General features: G+C 49.8%; 2 protein-coding genes across 2 annotated transcripts in view; one reads left to right on the top strand and one right to left on the bottom strand.

Moving 5' to 3' along the window:
• MTMR9 (myotubularin related protein 9) overlaps positions 1 to 2,515 on the bottom strand; it is a 33,433-nt gene extending 30,918 nt beyond the window's left edge. The window contains exon 1 of the mRNA XM_005290662.4: positions 1,596 to 2,515. Within this exon, the coding sequence (XP_005290719.1) occupies positions 1,596 to 1,780 (185 nt within the window). The 5' untranslated portion in view covers positions 1,781 to 2,515. The remainder of the gene's footprint in view (positions 1 to 1,595) is intronic.
• Positions 2,516 to 10,007: 7,492 nt separating this feature from the next.
• On the top strand, positions 10,008 to 12,546 carry LOC135982147 (uncharacterized). Its single transcript, XM_065587470.1, has 2 exons — positions 10,008 to 10,985; positions 11,980 to 12,546. The coding sequence occupies exons 1-2, from the start codon at positions 10,409 to 10,411 to the stop codon at positions 12,453 to 12,455; spliced, it is 1,053 nt and encodes a 350-aa protein (XP_065443542.1). The 5' UTR covers positions 10,008 to 10,408; the 3' UTR covers positions 12,456 to 12,546.
• The last annotated feature ends 6,614 nt before the right edge of the window (positions 12,547 to 19,160 follow it).

Genomic DNA, 19,160 nt, shown 5'->3' with positions numbered 1-19,160 from the left:
AACTATAATACAGTCAGACCGATATTCAAACCAGGTCAGTTTTGTTTTGGCATTCCTTTATGTTTCATCCTCACAGTTCACGGCGGGTACAATTTGTTGACAGCACAAAGCGGTCCTTGATGAAACACAGGCCCTTGTAAACAGCACAGGCAGTATAACTGTAATTGCCTGGATACAGCACAGCTGTCTGTGTGGGATGAGGAATAGTTTTTTGGCCAACACCATATCTCTATATAAAACCTGAATTGTAACCAAACAAGACACAATTCAGTGGGCCTGTAATTTGGTTTCAGAATTATTTCTGCTAAGCCACTATTTCAGCTAAAAAAAATAAATATTTTCTTCACTCAGTAGTCATGACTGTTTCTCCAGCACTGAAGAACTGTAAGCATTGGGATAAATGGATGGAACAGCTGTCCGGTTTCAGTGATGATCCAATACGTGTATATCTGTATGCCCTCCTGCACTGCTATTTCATAACTTCCTGTAGTAACAGTTAATACACTAGTGGGGCTGTTTTTCCTCTCTCTGAATTTCCTGAAGCATACGGACATCACCAGTGTCATTAAAGATGGCTCTTCTCCACAATGAGCCCAATAGGCCGTATGCTTAAAGAGAGTTGCTCAAGAATGGCAAAAAGCCACCACAAAAAAAAAAAAAAAAAACAGCAGCTTTGGAGCTCATGCCACAAAATGATGATGAAAAACTACCAGCCCAATCCTTATCACAATAATACAAAATACCGTATTTTACTTGCTCATCAAAGAAAGTCACATCAGCACGGTGGGAGGATGGAATTTTGTAAGCCTGCTCTAATGCCACATTGGTTTGTCTTACAGTCATCACTACATGTGAACTAAAACAATGCATGCCTGGGGCTATTTACCAAGCCCTACAGAAGGGCATATGTTATAATCCTGTTTTTCTTCCCTCTCCAGCAGGAAACAAGGATATTTAAGAGGTAATCTCTAAATGAATCAGGTGGAATGGGATGGAACAGTTCAGTGATGGAGTCTATACTGAAGTACAGTAGCCAACATTCCTCAACTTTATCAAGCCACATGATGAGGAAGCTGTAGGTATAGTACCATTGCACTGGTCCATGTATGGCAGTGTGGCCTCACGCAGCGAGTGCTGCACAGGGTCTCCAAAGATATGGGTTATATTCCTGGCTCTGCCATTGGCTTTGCTGTGCATCTTGGGCAAATAATTTCACCTGATACTTACAGCCTTTCTAAAGTGCTTTGAGAGCCACAGAGGGAAAGCATTGTACAAAAGCTAAATATTATTATTAAACTATAGCCCCTTCCATTCATGCAAATGTCAGTCATCCCAGGAAGGTAGGCAATTATCACCCTCATTTTACAGAGGAGGGAAACCTGTAAAGACAGAAGTGAAGTAATTCAACCAATGTCCCAAACAGGACTAGAATCCAACTATCCTGATGCTCACTCCTCTATTTTAATCATTGGACTGCACTCTCCTCCAGACCTAGAACTAAACCCTTGGATTCCTGACACCCAATTCTTCACAGTGCTCCTTCCCACCCCTTACGAAGAGGAGGAGTTAGATAGGGCAAAGAAGGGGAAAAATACCTTTTTTCAATTGAGTCTATGTTTGAGTGCAGCAGCCACAGCTCCTCAGAATTGTCCTGGCGCCGAGATGAGAGGATGAGATGGTGGCCAGTCAAGCATAGTGTCCCTTCCACTGCTGGATAAAAAGGACGGTGCAGGACCACATTATCTGCTCGCGGTGTCTTGATTAGCTCTGCAAACTCCATGTTTCTCTGGGGTTGGTACAGGCCTGGGAATGACCCTGTCAACTAACCAGCTTTGGGAGGGTGTGGGGAGGGGGGGAAGCAAGCCCAACTTTCAGCAGCACCAGTACCTCCTGTTGGGGCCAAAATGGAGGATCCACACAATCCCAGGGATCTTCCACACTAGCTGGTGCTAGCAGCTACTAGGGAGCCAAAGGGTTGGAAAGGGTCATAACTGTAAGGGTGATTCCCAGCTCCCACCTTAGGAGTGAGGGAGTCACGGGCCTCACTCCTGAGGGGTCTCCAGGGAGGAGGTGGGGGGTGTCACAATCCCACCTCTCTGTGGAGGGAGGGGGAACAGGAGCCCAGGGGTGTGTGTGGGGGGGGATGAGGGTGTCACAATGTGCTACGGTCCCAGCTCCCAGGGCAGCTCGGGGGTGGGGGGGGAGGGGCAAGCACGACCCCTGCTCCCGGGGGGGGGGTGACCCCAGTTCCTAACACGCTAGGGGGAGGGAGTCACAATCCCAGCTCCTCGGGGATGGGGGGGCCCTGCCCGCGCGGGGGGGGGGGGGGGGAGTTGCTCTCTCAGCTCCCAGTAGGCGAGGCCCCCTGCGGGACGCTCCAGCCCCGCCCTGGGAACGGGGAGCCTGGCCCGGCTGCGGCCCCTCAGCCCCGTCCCGACCGGCCGGCTCCGCAGCAGTAACAACAGCAGGAAGGCAGCCCAGTCCGCTTGGCCCATTCCCCGGATGGTGGGACACAGACAGGGCGGGGCAACTGGACCCCACGTGACCTCGCAGGACCAATCCCCGGCCACCTCCCACTCGTGAGGGCGGAAGAGATTCAGACACCCGCTTGGCCGAGCCTCTGCCCCTACCGGAAGTAGTTCCCTACAGGAAAAGATGCGGCGCGCCCCACACCCCCCAGCATATCCGTTCCGCATCCGAACCGGCCCTGCCCTATTTCAGTACCACGGGGCGCGGGGGCTGCTGTAAACCCACGGGAGGAGGGCGGGGGCCGGGGGTCCGTGCAGGACAATAGAGGGAGAGGGGGGCTGGGAAATAGCAGGCACTTGGGGACGGGGGCTGAGGAGCGACAGAGGGCTGAAGGGGTCGAGCTCAGCAGTGGGATTGGCTGATGGGGAGGGGGCGGAGCTCATGGGGGCGGGGTCAAGGGAAGCGGGTGGGGCTGAAAGTTATCATAGGATATCAGGGTTGGAAGGGACCTGACAAGGTCATCTAGTCCAACCCCCTGCTCAAAGCAGGTCCAATCCCCAAACACATTTTTGCCCCAGATCCCTAAATGGCCCCCTTAAGGATTGAACTCACAATCCTCCGTTTAGCAGGCCAGTGCTCAAACCACTGAGCTATCCCTCCAAGAGGATGAACTGGGGTGAGTCTGGCACTAACTCTGTTTGAGGTGGGGCAAGCCCCTTCACTTCCTTGTGCCCCAGTTTCCCCATTGGTAAATGGGGAAATAGGGGTTATTATTATCTCTTTAGAGGGTTAAAAGATGTCTTGACGCAGACTTAAATCTCTGCTCTAGGACACCAGTCTCCTAAAGAAGACTGGAAGAAACAGAATGGATAAAGGCCTCACGTCTTATGAGGCAGAACTTCCCATTAAGCAAACTAACACAACAGCACAGGTTCCTGTTGGTCCCCAGCCTTCTCATGTCGTTCCTTCCATCCTCGCTCGGGTGAGAGAGGCTGACAGCATCTCGCCAGCCTATTCTTGCAAGAGCCAACTTCCCTTTCAGCACTGTCATCACTTCTTGGGAGTTCCCACTGTTGTTTATTTGTGAGCAAAATGAAGGAAGACAGAAATGTTGATTATAGTCAGTGCATAGAAGCATACATGTGATATCGATCAGCCATTTGCTCATCTACAGTCAGGGCTGGCCCTAGACCAAATGACACCCCACGCACGGAGCATCTTCGGTGCGCCCCTCCTTCCTTTGGTAAATGTTTGAATACCTTATTTTTATTTCGTTTGTAGCCCATTTCACGACTTTGATGCACAGTTTGCATGCATGATTTATCCCTATTGTATAAGATGATACATTTGAATGCTAGTCTAACGCTGACAGAGCCCAGTCGGCAGAGGGCAACCTCTGGAGCTTAGTGCATGAGCCTTTACCGTATGAGCTAAAAGCCAACTGGCTGTTAGTTAAGGCTGTAGAGCAGACTCATTTTATCTCTTTCTCTAAGTGGTCTCGGTGCCACTAGATGGGACACAAACACGACACACAGAAGGTGTATGGGTTACACTAGGATCTGTAAATCTGTATTTATTCGTGCCATATATAAGCAAATAAAAATGCATTTCCTCTTAGCTTATAGAAACTTTTGAATTTTAAGAATAACTAAGGTTACCATATGTCCGGTTTTTCCTGGACATGTCCGGTTTTTTGGTAATCAAACCCCTGTCCGGGGGGAATTTCCAAAAAGCCGAACATGTCCGGGAAAAATACTCCCTGGCTTACCTTAGAGCGGGCGCCGGGGGCTGCTGTGCTCCCTGACTCCTGGACTCTGTAAGAGCCGAGCGCTACCGGCTTTGGGCAGCCCCCATGCCTCTGGACCCTGCGCCCCCAGTCGGGCACTTCCCCTCCCGGGCTCCGGGGGCGCAGGGTCCAGAGGCACGGGGGCTGCCTGAAGCCGGTAGCGCTCGGGCAGCTCGGCGCTTACAGAGCCCAGGAGTTCAGGGAGCACAGCAGCCGCCGGAGCCCGGGAGGGGAAGTGCCTGGCCGGGGGTGCAGGGTCCAGAGACATGGGGGTTGCCCAAAGCCCGAGCGCTACCAGCTTCACGGTTTGCCAGGCAGCCTCCAGACCCTGCACCCCCGGCTGGGCGCTTCCCCTCCCGGGCTCCAGCTGCGCTGGGGAAGCGCCAGCCGGGGGCGCAGGGTCTGGGGGCTGCCCGGCAAACCGTGAAGCCGGTAGCGCTCGGGCAGCCCTTTTCGCGTGGCTGGGAGGGAGGAGGAGGAATGCAGGGCGCTAAGGGGAGGGGGCGGAGTTAGGGCGGGGACTTTGGGGAAGGGGCGGAGTTGGGGCGGGGCCGGGGGTGGGAAAGGGGCAGGGCCAGGGCCCCATGGAGTGTCCTCTTTTTTTATTTTTTAAATATGGTAACCCTAGAATAACTGAAATGTAATAACATGAAGAAATTGAACTGTGCACCACCAGTATTAAAATAATGTTACAATAGGTGACTGCAGATATACTGGTGAGAGCACAGCTGACAAAATTCTAGGAGGTTTGAGGAAAATGTAATTCTCAGAAAGTCTGGAAGGTTCCATGAGATTCTACAAAGGTCCAGAACATTCTAGGAGGTTAGTGAAAAATGAATCCACATATGGAATACCTAAAACATTTTACTTCAAACATTCTATTTTCCCTTTTGTTGCTAACAACAAAAACAGCACCCCGAGCCTGACATGCCCCCCCCCCAAGCCTGGCACCCCAGGCAGTCGCCTGCCCCTAAAGCGAGCCCTGTCTACAGTGAACAAAATTCTGCTTAGTTACACCAGCATACATCTCTATTTTCCTTTCCCAACAGGTAAAATACACATAATTACTTGGCAACATTTTCTTAACTTTCATCCCTCCCCTGGAAACTGTCATAAAGTCTACAGAGTAGCAATAGTTCTATTTGTACTACACAAAATATCTCTGAAGTCACACAGAAAGGAATTAAAATTTGTAGACTCCTCATGGAGCAACCATACCTAAATGGCATCCCAGAAGGCATGCACAGGAGAGGTAGCGCTCGGGCAGCTCAGCGCTTACAGAGCCCAGGAGTTACCCCTCCCAGAGTGGGGAGGGATAGCTCAGTGGTTTGAGCTTTGGCCTACTAAACCCGGGATTGTGAGTTCAATCCTTGAGGGGGCCACTTAAGGATCTAGGGCAAAATCAGTACTTGGTCCTGCTAGTGAAAGCAGGGGGCTGGACTCAATGACCTTTCAAGGTCCCTTCCAGTTCTAGGGGATAGGTATAACTCCATTAATTTAAGTAGGGAGGCAAGGGGGTTGAATAGTATGGTTCAAAAGGCTATTGGAGCCAATGGATGTCCTTTAGAAAAACAGAAATCCAGCCCAGGGGAAGCCATATAGACAGGAGTATGAACTTTAACCAGTAAAAAGGAAGATGGAAATTCAAAGCACTAGGAGGAAATCTGAAGAGCAAATAGCTAAATATGCAGCTCAGAAGCTGATGCCTGCAAGAGAATGGTTAGCACCACTGGGCTGCCAGGGTGGAAAGGGACATTTCAGGGAGGATAAAGACATTAAAGTGACATTACATTATTACTTTGGCTCAGTTTTGTTCACCGCAGAAGATGTTGGGGAGGTAACTACCCTAACCCTACTCTCTCTTCTCATAATAAGATACTGTCAGAGGTTGAGCTGGCTAAAAGGGAGGTTTTGAAACAAATCCAATAAGCAGCAACAGGTCTCCAGGCCCAGGTGGATATGTCCAAGATTCCTGAAGGAGGTTAAGAATGAAATGGCTGAGCTGCCACCACAAATGTGCAATCTCATTCAATTTACCCACCATTCTGGAGAACTAGAGGGTATGTTGTAGGGAAATTGTAGACCAGTAAACTTTACTTCTGTACCTCCTAAATTGCTTGCAAAGATAATTAAAAATAGGATTATGAAACATCTAGTTCCAGGGTTCTCAAACTTCATTGCACCGTGACCTCCTTCTGACAACAAAAATTACTACATGACCCCAGAAAGGAGGGGGTTGAAGCCTGAGCTTGCCTGAGCCCCTCTGCCTCGGGCAAGGGACCAAAGCCCTGGGGCTTCAGCCCCAGGCAGTGGAACTCGGGCCTCAGTCCCAGACCCCAGCAAGTGTAACGCCAGCCCTGGTGACCCCATTAAAATGTGGTTGTGACGAGGGCCGGCTTCAGCTTTTTTGCCATCCCAAGAGGCAAAGAAAAAAAAAGATAAAGCTGCGATTGGCGGCACTTCGGCAGGGGCTCTACCGCACCGCTTCATTCTTCGGCGGCAATTTGGCGGCCGGTCCTTCCCGCCGAGAGGGACTGAGGGACCCACCGCTGAATTGCCGCCGAAGACCCGGATGTGCTGCCCCTTCCCCTTGGCCGCCCCAAGCACCTGCTTCCTGCGCTGGTGCCTGGAGCCGGCCCTGGTTGTGATTCATGTGGGGTCCCGACCCACCGTTTGAGAAGCGCTGACCTAGAAGACCGTGATATACAAGGGTCTAACCGGGACTGCTTCTGCAAAGGAAAATCATGCTCAGTAATTTTAGAATTCTTTGTACAGTGTTAATAAAGTCGGGTATAAAGGTGAATGAGCTGGCTATTTTAGCCTTTCAAAAGGCCTTTGACAAAGTCCTTCACAAGAAGCTACTAAAGGAACTAAGGAGTGAGGGTCCAAGAAGCAAAGTATTGTCATGGCTGATATGCACATAAATGAAAGAGTCGGATGAATTTTCATCTTGGCAAAAGATTAACAGCAGGGTGCTTCAAGGTTCCATACCAGGGTAGGTGTTTAACATGTTTATTACTGATATGTAGGTGGGGGCTTGGTGACAACATTTTGAAATGACAGATTTAGGTTAGTCGAGACCAGAGAGGCAGTGAAGAACTTCAGAGGGACCTAACCAAGTTGGATGAATGGGCAACGCAAGAGCAGATGAAGTTTGATGCCTACAATGCAAGGTAATGACCTGTAACACACACTTCCCAGGGGGTTACATGCTTTCTGTGCTCAAAGGAAGCTTGTCCTGAGTGTCTGAGGCCCACAGTGATTCGAATCCCAGACAAGTCCCCATTTACGTGACAGCCACGATGTTGGTCGACACACTGGGGACTGAACAAGGAGCTACAGAGCAAAAAGCATAAGCTGCTAATGCTCTGTAGCTGGGGACTGTAACAATTTATATCCTCGGTGGATCTTCATATTGATATGGATAATGAAGATATCCAACATTTACATTAGGTAAGTGTTTTTTAAAGATTAAAGGGGATATAAACCCTCGTGCTCCGGCACAGAAGCAAACTTTGAACTGAGAGGTAAAGAGGAACCTTCCCCTTAGGGCGAGTTATACCACTGGCATCCACTAGGGTGTAGCTCGCAACGAAGCCGCTGTCAGTAACAGGATACCGAGTAGATGGAGCAGTGGTCTGATCCAGAATAGCAGTTCTTATTAACCTAACAGAAACCCAGAAATCCTTACTCCCAATCGTATGCTTTTCTTTGGAAAAGATCAAAACACCTAGGACATGTAGGGACCAAAGAGGGTCTTTAAAAAGAGGACTGGCCACTCGATTGAAAAAAAGAGAGAAACGGCTATTTTGTTGATCGCAGCCATCTTCTTTGCCTTTCTTCAGCTCTGATTAGGGCCAGACAGCGAATCCAAACAGCAACTCTTCCTCTCAGAAGTCTTAACAATGAATTCACTCCGAGTATGGGCCCATTTACGGTCACCACCAGGATGGCTGCAGTGACGTGGGTATTCAAGGGTGCTTATCTCCTGCACAAGAGAAGCAGTTTGAGGTTATTGGTGTAGGTACAAAACCGCAGGAAAACAGGAATTTTCGTAACAGATCAACCCAGAAACATGCACACAAGAGAGGTTGCTCATTCATTGTTGGTACGCAGGGAACAAGGTTTTCAGACATTGGTCTCTGGTTACGTGCTTATCGTAAGGGCAAGTTACCCTGGGTGTAGCTGCATGCTCACAATTGTCAGTACTGGCAGGGGAGGTCATTTGGACAACTGAGTATCAGATTTGCAGGTGCACTGGCCTAGCTGTTCGAGAGCAGCAACAAAACTACAGGTGCACAAACGGAGGCTCGGTTAAAGCTGGGTGCAAATTTGCCCCAGGACATCTACAATAGCCCAGATTTGCTTTCGACATCTGTAAGTATCACTAGAAAATAAGGACATTGAGGTCAGCTCATTTTCCAACCCAAATATGAATCCCATCTCAATAGGGGAGAAAAGAACCTTGCCCACTATGACACTGACCTACTTTCCTGTGTGAAGGCTGGTAGCTCTACAAGAGGGGAGGTCTTTTATGGCTTTCAAGGGTTACATAAGAGATCCTCAGCTCGTGTAAGTTATCATAGCTCCATTAAGGTCGATGGAGCTGTGACAATTTACAGCAGGTGAGGATCTATCCCAAGAGGTCTTGGCAGGCTCCATCCACCCGGAACCCTCCCACTGAGTATCCAAGGGGTGCTGGAATGTCAAAACTTTACTGAAGGTTTCAAGTGAAAGAGCAAGACTCTAATGGGTCTAACCTTCTAAATTTATTCATGGACCATTAAAACAGCAGTCCTCTAACAGAACCTCTGGGCCCTGCACTGTTAGCCTTTTTCTTTATTGAAAGTGGACCATTTATTCCTATGCTCTTTGTTTCCTGTCTCTTAGCCAGTTACTGATACATTTCTTCTCACACTATGAGTACTTAGTTTGTCTAAATAAACTATGTTATCCCATTCTTTTTTGTCCACTATTTTGTAGATGTTTGTAAAGGATCCTAATAGATTAGTGAAGCACACTTTTCCCTTGCAGAAGTTGTGCTAGTTTCTCCCCAACATAACATGTTCCTCTAGGTGATTTACTGTTCTGTTTTTAATTGTTTCAGCCAGTTTCCCTGTTAATGAAGTCAAACTCTCTGCTGTGCAATCCCCAGGATCACACCTAGTCCCCATTTTAAAGAGAGGCCCAACATTGCTACCTTCCAGTACAGCAGCGGATCTGAATGAGAGATTGCATGTCTGTGTCAGCAACTCAGCCATGTCATTCTCATACGTCCTCAGAACATTTGGGTGTAAACCAACCAGCTGGGCCTAGTGACTTCTTGCTACTGTAGTTATGAATTTTTCCAGTGTTTGCTTTTTTGGAACCTCGGTCCCTGACAGTGTCCCAGCTTTATCACCTGTGAAATGTAGCTTTGTGGTAGATATCTCCCCAACATCCTGCATGGTGAAGACCTTCTCCTCCTCTATGTCTCTCTTTATTCTCTGGTTATTCAGCAGACTCACCAGTTACCCTGAAGGCATCTAGCGTCTCATATACTGAAATAATATTTGTTACTTGCTTTTGAGTCATAGTGGCAATTCATAGTCATTCATAATGGCAATGGACGGTTATTGGGTCAGGAAAGGAGTGTGCAGCATGACTCTATAGCCTGGTAATGTGGATGCTCACCTGGGAGACACAAGTTCAAATCCCTACTCCACTGACTAGTTAATTATTTATACAAAGTAGAACAACTTCAACAGGAGAGACTGAGGCCTGGTCTACACTAGGCGTTTATGTCGAAGTTAGCGCCGTTAAATCGAATTAACCCTGCACCCGTCCACACTGCGATGCTATTTAGTTCGACATAGAGGTCTCTTTAATTCGACTTCTGTACTCCTCCCCGACGAGGGGAGTAGCGCTAAATTCGACATGGCCATGTCGAATTAGGCTAGGTGTGGATGGAAATCGACGCTAATAGCTCCGGGAGCTATCCCACAGTGCACCACTCTGTTGACGCTCTGGACAGCAGTGCGAGCTCGGATGCTCTGACCAGCCACACAGGAAAAGCCCCGGGAAAATTTGAATTTGAATTCCTTTTCCTGTCTGGCCAGTTTGAATCTCATTTCCTGTCTGGACATCGTGGCGAGCACAGCAGCACTGGCAACGATGCAGAGCTCTCCAGCAGTGATGGCCGTGCAGTCTGGGAATAGAAAGAGAGCCCCAGCATGGACTGATCGTGAAGTCTTGGATCTCATCGCTGTGTGGGGCGATGAGTCCGTGCTTTCCGAGCTGCGATCCAAAAGAAGGAATGCAAAGATCTACGAGAAGATCTCTAAAGACATGGCAGAGAGAGGATACAGCCGGGATGCAACGCAGTGCCGCGTGAAAATCAAGGAGCTGAGACAAGGCTACCAGAAGACCAAAGAGGCAAACGGACGCTCCGGATCCCATCCCCAGACATCCCGTTTCTACGAGGCACTGCATTCCATCCTCGGTGCTGCCGCCACCACTACCCCACCAGTGACCGTGGACTCTGAGGATGGGATACTGTCCACGGCCGGTTCCTCAGACATGTTAGGGGACGGGGAAGATGAGGAAGGAGATGAGGAGGGCGAGGCAGTTGGCAGCTCTCACAACGCTGATTTCCCCGACAGCCAGGATCTCTTCATCACCCTTACAGAGATCCCCTACGAAGCGTCCCCAGCCATTACCCCGGACACAGAATCTGGTGAAGGATCAGCCAGTAAGTGTTGTAAACATCTAAACATTTATTTTTAACAAAACAGGAATATTAACAATTAAAAGAATGGGTTGTTCATGATTAGTGTGCCCTAGGCGCTTAACGGTTTAGTAAGGGGCAGTGCAAGTTTTGAAAAGAAATCTAGCAATGTCCGGTTTTCAGTGATTGTCCTGCACAAGCCGCTCTACTGTGTATTCCCTGCTACTGCAGCTACAGTAAAATGCGGTCTATATGTGCGGGGATAGAGCAGTAATCCTCCTGGGACATCTCGATGAAGCTCTCCTGGAGGTAACTTGAAAGCCGTTGCATGAGGTTCTTGGGGAGAGCGGCCTTATTGGGTCCTCCGAAGTACGACACGTTGCCGCGCCACGAGATTATCAGGTACTCGGGGATCATTGCTCTGCACAGCAGGGCGGCATACGGCCCTGGTCTTTGGAGGCTTTCCCGGAGCATTCTCTCTTTGTCGCTCTCGGAGATCCTCATCAGGGTGATGTCGGCCATGGTGACCTGCTTTTAATTAGGTAGGGGAATGTTAGTGTTGGGACTGCTTTCCCGTTCCTTTACAGAACTGTCACCGCTGGTTTGCAGCCACGCGGTGGAGGCGGGAGAGGGGCAGCCGAAAGGGATCATTCCCGGGGACAGCCGCGAGGGGGTGGGACAGGGGCAGAGTTCCCGCTTGCCGGATTGCTGGCAGCAGGGACTGACATTGATTTAAATGTGAAATGAGGCCAGTGGTAATATAAAAGTTTTAAACTGCCTCAAGTGTACGGCTTACCATGTCTGCCTGCAACAGAAATTCCGTTGTGCTGCCTCGCTTCTCAAATGTGCTGTTCAAGACCCCAGGCACAGAATGCGAAGGCCGAGAATTCGACCTTGTGCTGAGTGCGCATGTGAAAGGTGCTGTGCATGGTCTTGTTCACAGAGAAAGACTATGTTCTTTGTTCACAACTACATTTATCTTTCAGAGGAATTCACTCCCTTTTTCCCATTTCCACAGCCCCGTCTGCGACTGTCTCACAACCTAGCCTGGAATCACACTCCCAGAGGCTAGCGCGGATTAGGCGTAGGAAGAAGAGGACACGGGAGGACATGTTCTCTGAGCTTATGGCCTCTTCCCAAGCCCAGGCAGCACAGCAGACCCAGTGGCGGGAGAACTTGACCCGAATGCACCAAGCCAACATGGATCGGGAGGAGAGGTGGCGGCAGGAAGACCAGCAGGCGACTCAAACGCTGCTTGGACTACTGAGGGAGCAAACGGACACGCTCCGGCGCCTTGTGGATGTTCTGCAGGAACGGAGGCAGGAGGACAGAGCCCCGCTGCAGTCCATCTCTAACCGCCCTCCCCCGCCACCAAGTCCCATACCCACCTCACCCAAAGTGCAAAGAAGGAGAGGCGGCAGAGTCCCTGCTAACTCTCACTCCACCCCTGCAGAGAGCTCTAGTAGCAGAAGGCTCTCATTTCCCAAAATTTGAAAAGTTCTTTCCTTCCCGCCTGACACAAGCCCACGTCCAAGTTTCACCTCCCAATGCCATGTGTAGTTGATAATAAAAAATTCGTTTCTGTTAACTACTGTTTCAATCATGTTCTTTTGGAGGAGGAGGGGAAAGGGGGTTGGAAATTGGACAGGACAGTCTCCTTTGGCAGGGTACATAGTCGGGGGCAGGCACAGCAGCAGGGCACATACACAGTGCAGTGATGCAGTGACTAGTTGCCCCGGTTAGTCTGGGAGGTTGTTTTGATGTAATGTTGGGGGGGGGGTGGGTTGCTCTGTGACTTTGTGGCGGGGGAGGGCAGTTACAGATCTTAAGCGCCGGTCCTTAGACAGGATCACAGAGCCACACAGCATGGGATCTGTAACCGTCCTCCCCCTGCCACAAAGTCAAATAGACCTCCCATACACACAGTCCCGATCAGGAGGGGTGACAGGCTCCGTTGAAACAAGCATCCCACCGCAGCGGAGCCTGTCAATCCTTGAGTTTAGAAGCTGCATTCGCATCACAACACTAGACCCGCCCCGCACCACAGTCTGCGTCCCAGTTTTAAAAAATTCCCGCTAAAACAGTATTAAAGAAAACGGTGTGCTTTAACAAAGTAGAACTATTTTTATTTCGACACGTGTGTTGGAGGGGGGGTGAAGGGGGTATGTAACTGGATAGGATAGTCAACATTACCTGGGTAAAGAAACGGGGGCAGGTTTAGCTTCTCAGTACACAAACTGTAAAATCACAGGTTACCCTGCTCACTCAGGAACTTTGCTTTCAAAGCCTCCCGGATGCACAGCGCTTCCCGCTGGTCTCTTCTAATCGCCCGGCTGTCTGGCTGTGAGTAATCACCAGCCAGGCTATTTTCCTCAACCTCCCACCCCGCCAGAAAGGTCTCCCCCTTGCTCTCACAGAGATTGTGGAGCACACAGCAAGCTGCTATAACAATGGGGATATTGGTTTCGCTGAGATCACAGCGAGTCAGTAAGCTTCTCCATCTCCCCTTGAGACGGCCAAAAGCACACTCCACCACCATTCTGCACTTGCTCAGCCGGTAGTTGAAGAGTTCTTTTTCAGTGTCCAGGGCGCCAGTATAGGGCTTCATGAGCCAGGGCATTAGCGGGTAGGCTGGGTCCCCGAGGATGACTATAGGCATCTCCACATCCCCAACAGTTATTTTGTGGTCCGGGAAGTAAATACCTTGTTGCAGCCGTCTAAACAGACCAGAGTTCCTGAAAACACGAGCGTCATGAACCTTGCCCGGCCATCCCACGTAGATGTTGGTAAAACGTCCCCTGTGGTCCACCAGTGCTTGCAGCACCATGGAAAAGTATCCCTTTCGGTTAATGTACTGGGTGGCCTGGTGGTCCGGTGCCAGGATAGGGATGTGAGTTCCATCTATGGCCCCACCGCAGTTTGGGAATCCCATCGCTGCGAAGCCATCTATGATCGCCTCCACGTTTCCCAGGGTCACTACCTTTGGCAGCAGTACATCAACGATTGCCTTCGCTACTTGCATCACAACAACCCCCACGGTAGATTTGCCCACCCCAAACTGGTTCGCGACTGACCGGTAGCTGTCTGGCGTTGCAAGCTTCCACAGGGCTATGGCCACTCGCTTCTGTACACTCAGTGCAGCTCGCAACCGGGTGTCACTGCGCTTCAGGGCAGGGGACAGCAACTCACAAAGTTCCAGGAAAGTTCCCTTCCGCATGCGAAAGTTTCGCAGCCACTGGGATTCATCCCAGACCTGCAGCACTATGCGGTCCCACCACTCAGTGCTTGTCTCCCGTGCCCAGAATCGCCGTTCCACGGCATCAACATGACCCATTGCCACTGTGATGTCCTCGGCGCTGGGTCGCCTGCTTTCTGACAGGTCTGTGCTACTCTCAGACTTCAGGACATCACCGCGGTGCCGTAGCCTCCTTGCCTGACTTTTCTGCATCTGCCTCAGGGAAACCTTTATGATAAGCTGCGAGACGTTGAGAGCGGCCACAACTGCAGCGATGGTCGCAGCGGGCTCCATGCTCGGAGTACAGTGGCGTCCGCGCTGTCAATGACTGGAAAAGCGCGCGAACTGTTTTCCCGCCGGCGCTTTCAGGGAGGGAGGGCGGGAGTGATGGACGGATGACGACAGTTTCCCAAAAGCACCCTCGACTCATTTTGTTACCCAGAAGGCATTGCCGGCTACACCCAGAATTCCAATGGGCAGAGGGGACTGCGGGAACTGTGGGATAGCTGACCACAGTGCACCGCTTCGAATGTCGACGCTATCACCGTTAGTGTGGACGCACAAAGTCGAATTACTGTCCTTAGTGTGGACACACACGTTCGACTTTGCAATATCGATTACAAAAATTCGATGCAAGTAAAATCGAACTACTCTCGTAGTGTAGACAAGGCCTGAGAGTCATCAACACCGGCATATCCCATAGTCCAATGGAGGGGCGGCATTCACCTACAATGTAGGAAGCCCAAGTTAAAGTCCTTTCTTCACATTAGGCAGGGGAGGGGTCTCACAAATTCCAGGACCATGCCCTAATCAAGAGGTTAAAAGGAGGACACCTCCTCCTCCAGCCATTTTGTGATTCCAGTCCCAACAACTGAAATGTTTTGGAAATGTCGAAACAAGCTGTTCCGTTTCAACACCTCTGAAACATTTTGATTTTTCAGGTTGGTCGGCACTATTCAGTGGACGCTACATGAATTGGCAAATAGTCTTGGGTTGACGGAAACTACATTTTTCAGTGAATAAATTATTCACTGAAAAAACTTGGCCAAGAGCTACTCCTAGGGCCAAAGGCTCGGCTGCTCCATGTCGACACTGTTGAGGACAGGGGGCGGTAAGACTCCTTTTTTCCCTTGTAGGACGAAACTGTCGCCTAGGTAACTTAGCCTAAGTCTCTAACGGCCAAATCTTGAGCTGGCGTAAATCAGTGCATCTCCATTGACTTCACTAGAGCTATGCTGATTGACACCAGCAGAGGATCTGGCCCTAATGTAAGGGGGCTGTTGGCCCCTTACTAAAACTCAGTTGGGGGTTTTTGGTTTCTAGCTCCCAGTACCAAAAGGAAGGGGAGGGGTCGATGGGAAATCCGGACCCTGAGACTGACAGTCCCTGGGGGAATGGGGAGAGGCCAAAGCTCCAGGTCAGCCTGATTAACAGGGCGGGCAGGCTAATGGGGGAGTCTGGAGGCCAAGGGGGTCCCGTCCTCCGTGTGAGTTGGAATTACCTGGGTCAGACAGAGTGGGGCCGAGCTAAGGAGAGAGCAGGGGCCCGAGCTGAGCTGGGGAGCAGAGCCAGGCCAGCCAGAGAGAACCGGAGAAGCAGCCCAGGGAGCAGACCTGTGCTGGGAGCAGAGCTGCAGCAACCAGAGCCAGAAGGGCCAGAGACACAGCCCAGGGAGCTTGAGGCCGAGTGGAGCTGGAGCTGGGGCTGGAGCAATCTGGAGCTGGGTGGGGTGAGCAGCTGGGGAGAGCGAGGGGAACCCTGGGCAGCAGGCCCAGCGCAGGGAGATGCCCCCAGACAAGACACACTGTAGGCCAGACTTGGAGGGGGATTGTAACCCCGACATGGGAAGCTGATGCTGGGAAGAAGGTTCCTGCCACCTGGAGCCTGAGAGTGTATGGCCCTCGCCAGAGCAAGTGTACGACCCGCAGCCTCCCTGCAGCACAGCCAGGGCCTGAGAAGGAGGCCTGGGACTCGGGAGGAACAGACTGTGAACTTCCCTGACATTCCAAAAACAGCTGTTTGTGATGGCCCTGTGCCACAGAGCGGGGTTACGTGTGTGTGTGTGTGTGTTTTTTTAAACCTTTAACCGTTCCCATTTTTTCTATATTTTTAAAAATTGATTGCTGTTTAATAAATTGTATTTTCTTTGAACTATATGGAATTATCAGTGGGCCAGGGAAGCATCCAGTGCGGAGAAAGCACCCTGGAGTGGGGACACCCTAGCCCTGTCCTAAGTGACCATGACAAGTTTGGGAGTCGAGCCCCCCAGGAATCCTGGGCCCAGCCTTGTCAGGGTTACCAGAACTCTGCCACACAGGTGAGTGCAAGGGGAGCCCTCGAGGTCAGGCAGGGATCTGGGTAAAGGAAGTGGGAGCGAGGACTCAGATCCTTTCGCTAGCCCACTTCACTGGGGTAGTGTATAAGCCAGGAGAGTTCCCCGCAACAGCGGGCCTATTCCCCCGCTTACACTAAGATATGACAGATGGTCTGGTACCATAGGAGCTGTTCCATCAGTCCAGCAAGAGTGTTATGCACTCCAGCCCCACCGTCCCCTGGGATAAAGTGGAGCACACTCACCTCTGTCATTGTTTGGGAACAGAGTAAGACATCCTAAACTCTACGACCCATGATATCGTTCTTATTTTGGTGTTGAATTCAGGCAGTTGTATAATGAGGGAAAGATTGACTAGGAGACAACAGACTTTTGTCTCAAAACCAGAGCCCATGCAGAGCCAACGTATGCAGTGCAGGGTGTCCTGCTTTAGTAGTTAGCTCTCTGAGTGATGGTGTTTGGGGAGTTGGTGGGTCTTGCAGAGAAAACAGAGACCCAGCACACCGTGCTTGGGACTGAATGCAAGACTGTCTTGATTTCCTGTTTACACAGACTCATACCTCCTTGCTCTACACCCCTTAATGATCGCTCTGATGTTCACAACTCACTCCACAGGTCTCAGAATGTAGAAGTGGGAATCTTCCTTATGCCAGAATCCCATAACCTGAATGACATTTAATGAACAGCGCTGAAAAGCCCCCTAAATCCAGTCTGGGGATACAAATTCAGTCCCTAATGAGACTGCTAATTCTGTTCCTGACACCGCCAGTATCCCTATTTACAGTCCCACCTCTTACCTGGAGTAGCCACGGAGTCTAAGAAGACAACAGCAAAGTGTAGAGGAGCCTCATGGCTGAAGGTCGGCTAGGATCCCAGTGTAGCTGGAGAGCTAAGAAACAGAGTCAGAGTGAGATTATTATGTGATGAAGATAATAAGATTCTGCATTTATACAGGTTTCAGATCGGTAGCCGTGTTAGTCTGTATCAGCAAAAACAACGAGGAGTCTTTGTGGCACCTTAGAGACTAACAAATTTATTTGGGCATGAGCTTTTGTGGGCTAGAACCCACTTCATCAGATGGATGGAGTGAAAAATACAGTAAGCAGTATAGATATTACAGCACATGAAAAGATGGGAGTTGCCTTACCAAGTGGGGGGTCAGTGCTAATGACGCCAATTCAGTTAAGATGGAAGTGGTCTATTCTCAATAGTTGACAAGAAGGGGTGAATATCAAGAGAGGGAAAATTACTTTTGTAGTGCTAACTACATTGGCCTCGTTAGCACTCTCTTGAGGACTCCTAGTTGTTTTTGCATTTATACAGAGTTTCCTGAGAGAGAGCAGGATATGGGGAGGAACATACATTAATTGAGCCATGCACACTGTTTGCTGCTCACACAGCCTTTGTTGTCACTCGGCCCCAGTGCATCTGCTCACGACAATACTCAGCTCTCATGTACTTCATCACTTTGTGTCACTGGCCCTCCCACTGTATTATTAGCCCTCTCATGTGGCATTTGCACAGTTCACCCAGCTCCAGAATGCAGGCGTGTGCGAGGAATTCTCCCTTCTTCCTATCCAGCTTAGAAAGAATTTGACAACTTGCAAATAGGAAGATGTCAGCTGTAGGTCTAATGAATTAACAAGAGGGCAAAGTACATATTTGGAGCAGGTCCTGGGTTAGCAAGACCTGAGGTAGTTGCAGGGTCTAAGTATCAACAAGTGACGATTAACAGATCTAAGTAGAGACATCTCTTCTCCTTCTGTCCTCCTCTGTAAGGGAGATGTTATAAGTGTGCGCTACTGCTTTGGCCGCTATCAATCCGAGAGACTCCCAATGAATTATGTCCAAGAGACAAAGGGAAGATCTAAACATTAATGCAAAACTTGGGTCGTCCTCTGGGCTTCTCCCCAGAGAGGCTCAACAGGGCAAAGCGTATCCAAAATTAAATATGCCCATTGTCTCCAGTTCTTTTTATTAGCATAGATACTTTGCTGTGGTTGGATCGCTCAAAAATAGGTGGATGTTCCTACTTAATATTTATGTTATTTATGCCCGGAGTGCGCAGTCAAGATTGGGCATCTTTAGGTGCTGTACCAACAAGAACTACATCTCTGCCTTGAAGACCTCACACTCCAAGAAGGCAAACAGCATATGAAGGGTTGGGGGAGAGGGAGACATTTGAATAAATACCCTGTTCCTAAAGTCAAGACTGAATGCCTTTCAGAAACTTACGTCGCAGCTCAATCAGAGGTTACAGGTTTGAGTCACAAATTACTGGGTGATGTTCTCTGGCCTGCGTTATGCAGGAGGCCAGATTAGATGATCATAAGGGTCCCTTCTGACCTTAAAATCTATGAAGGTAAGCAGAGGTGCATTTTTTTTAATCTTATTCTTTAGTTGTGTAATGCCAGAAAAGTAAAGCTGATGGGCTCATTGTCAAGTGTTATATTGTCAGTCATGGCCAGGGTTTTCAACGTGCTGGAAGAAATGGGGTTCACTGAAATAGTTATGGATTATGGGCCTCAGAATTGCTGAGAAACTCCACTCCCGTGGTAGTCAGTAGGAAAGGTGGGTACTAAATACAGGCTGCGAGTCCACAACTTTCCTAAGTGATTGATCTAGGGTAGTG

Source organism: Chrysemys picta, chromosome 3 (assembly GCF_011386835.1).
Source record: "Chrysemys picta bellii isolate R12L10 chromosome 3, ASM1138683v2, whole genome shotgun sequence".
NCBI lineage: Eukaryota > Metazoa > Chordata > Testudines > Emydidae > Chrysemys > Chrysemys picta.
The sequence above is the reverse complement of the archived record's forward strand: the minus strand, read 5'-3'. Positions and strand labels throughout refer to the sequence as shown.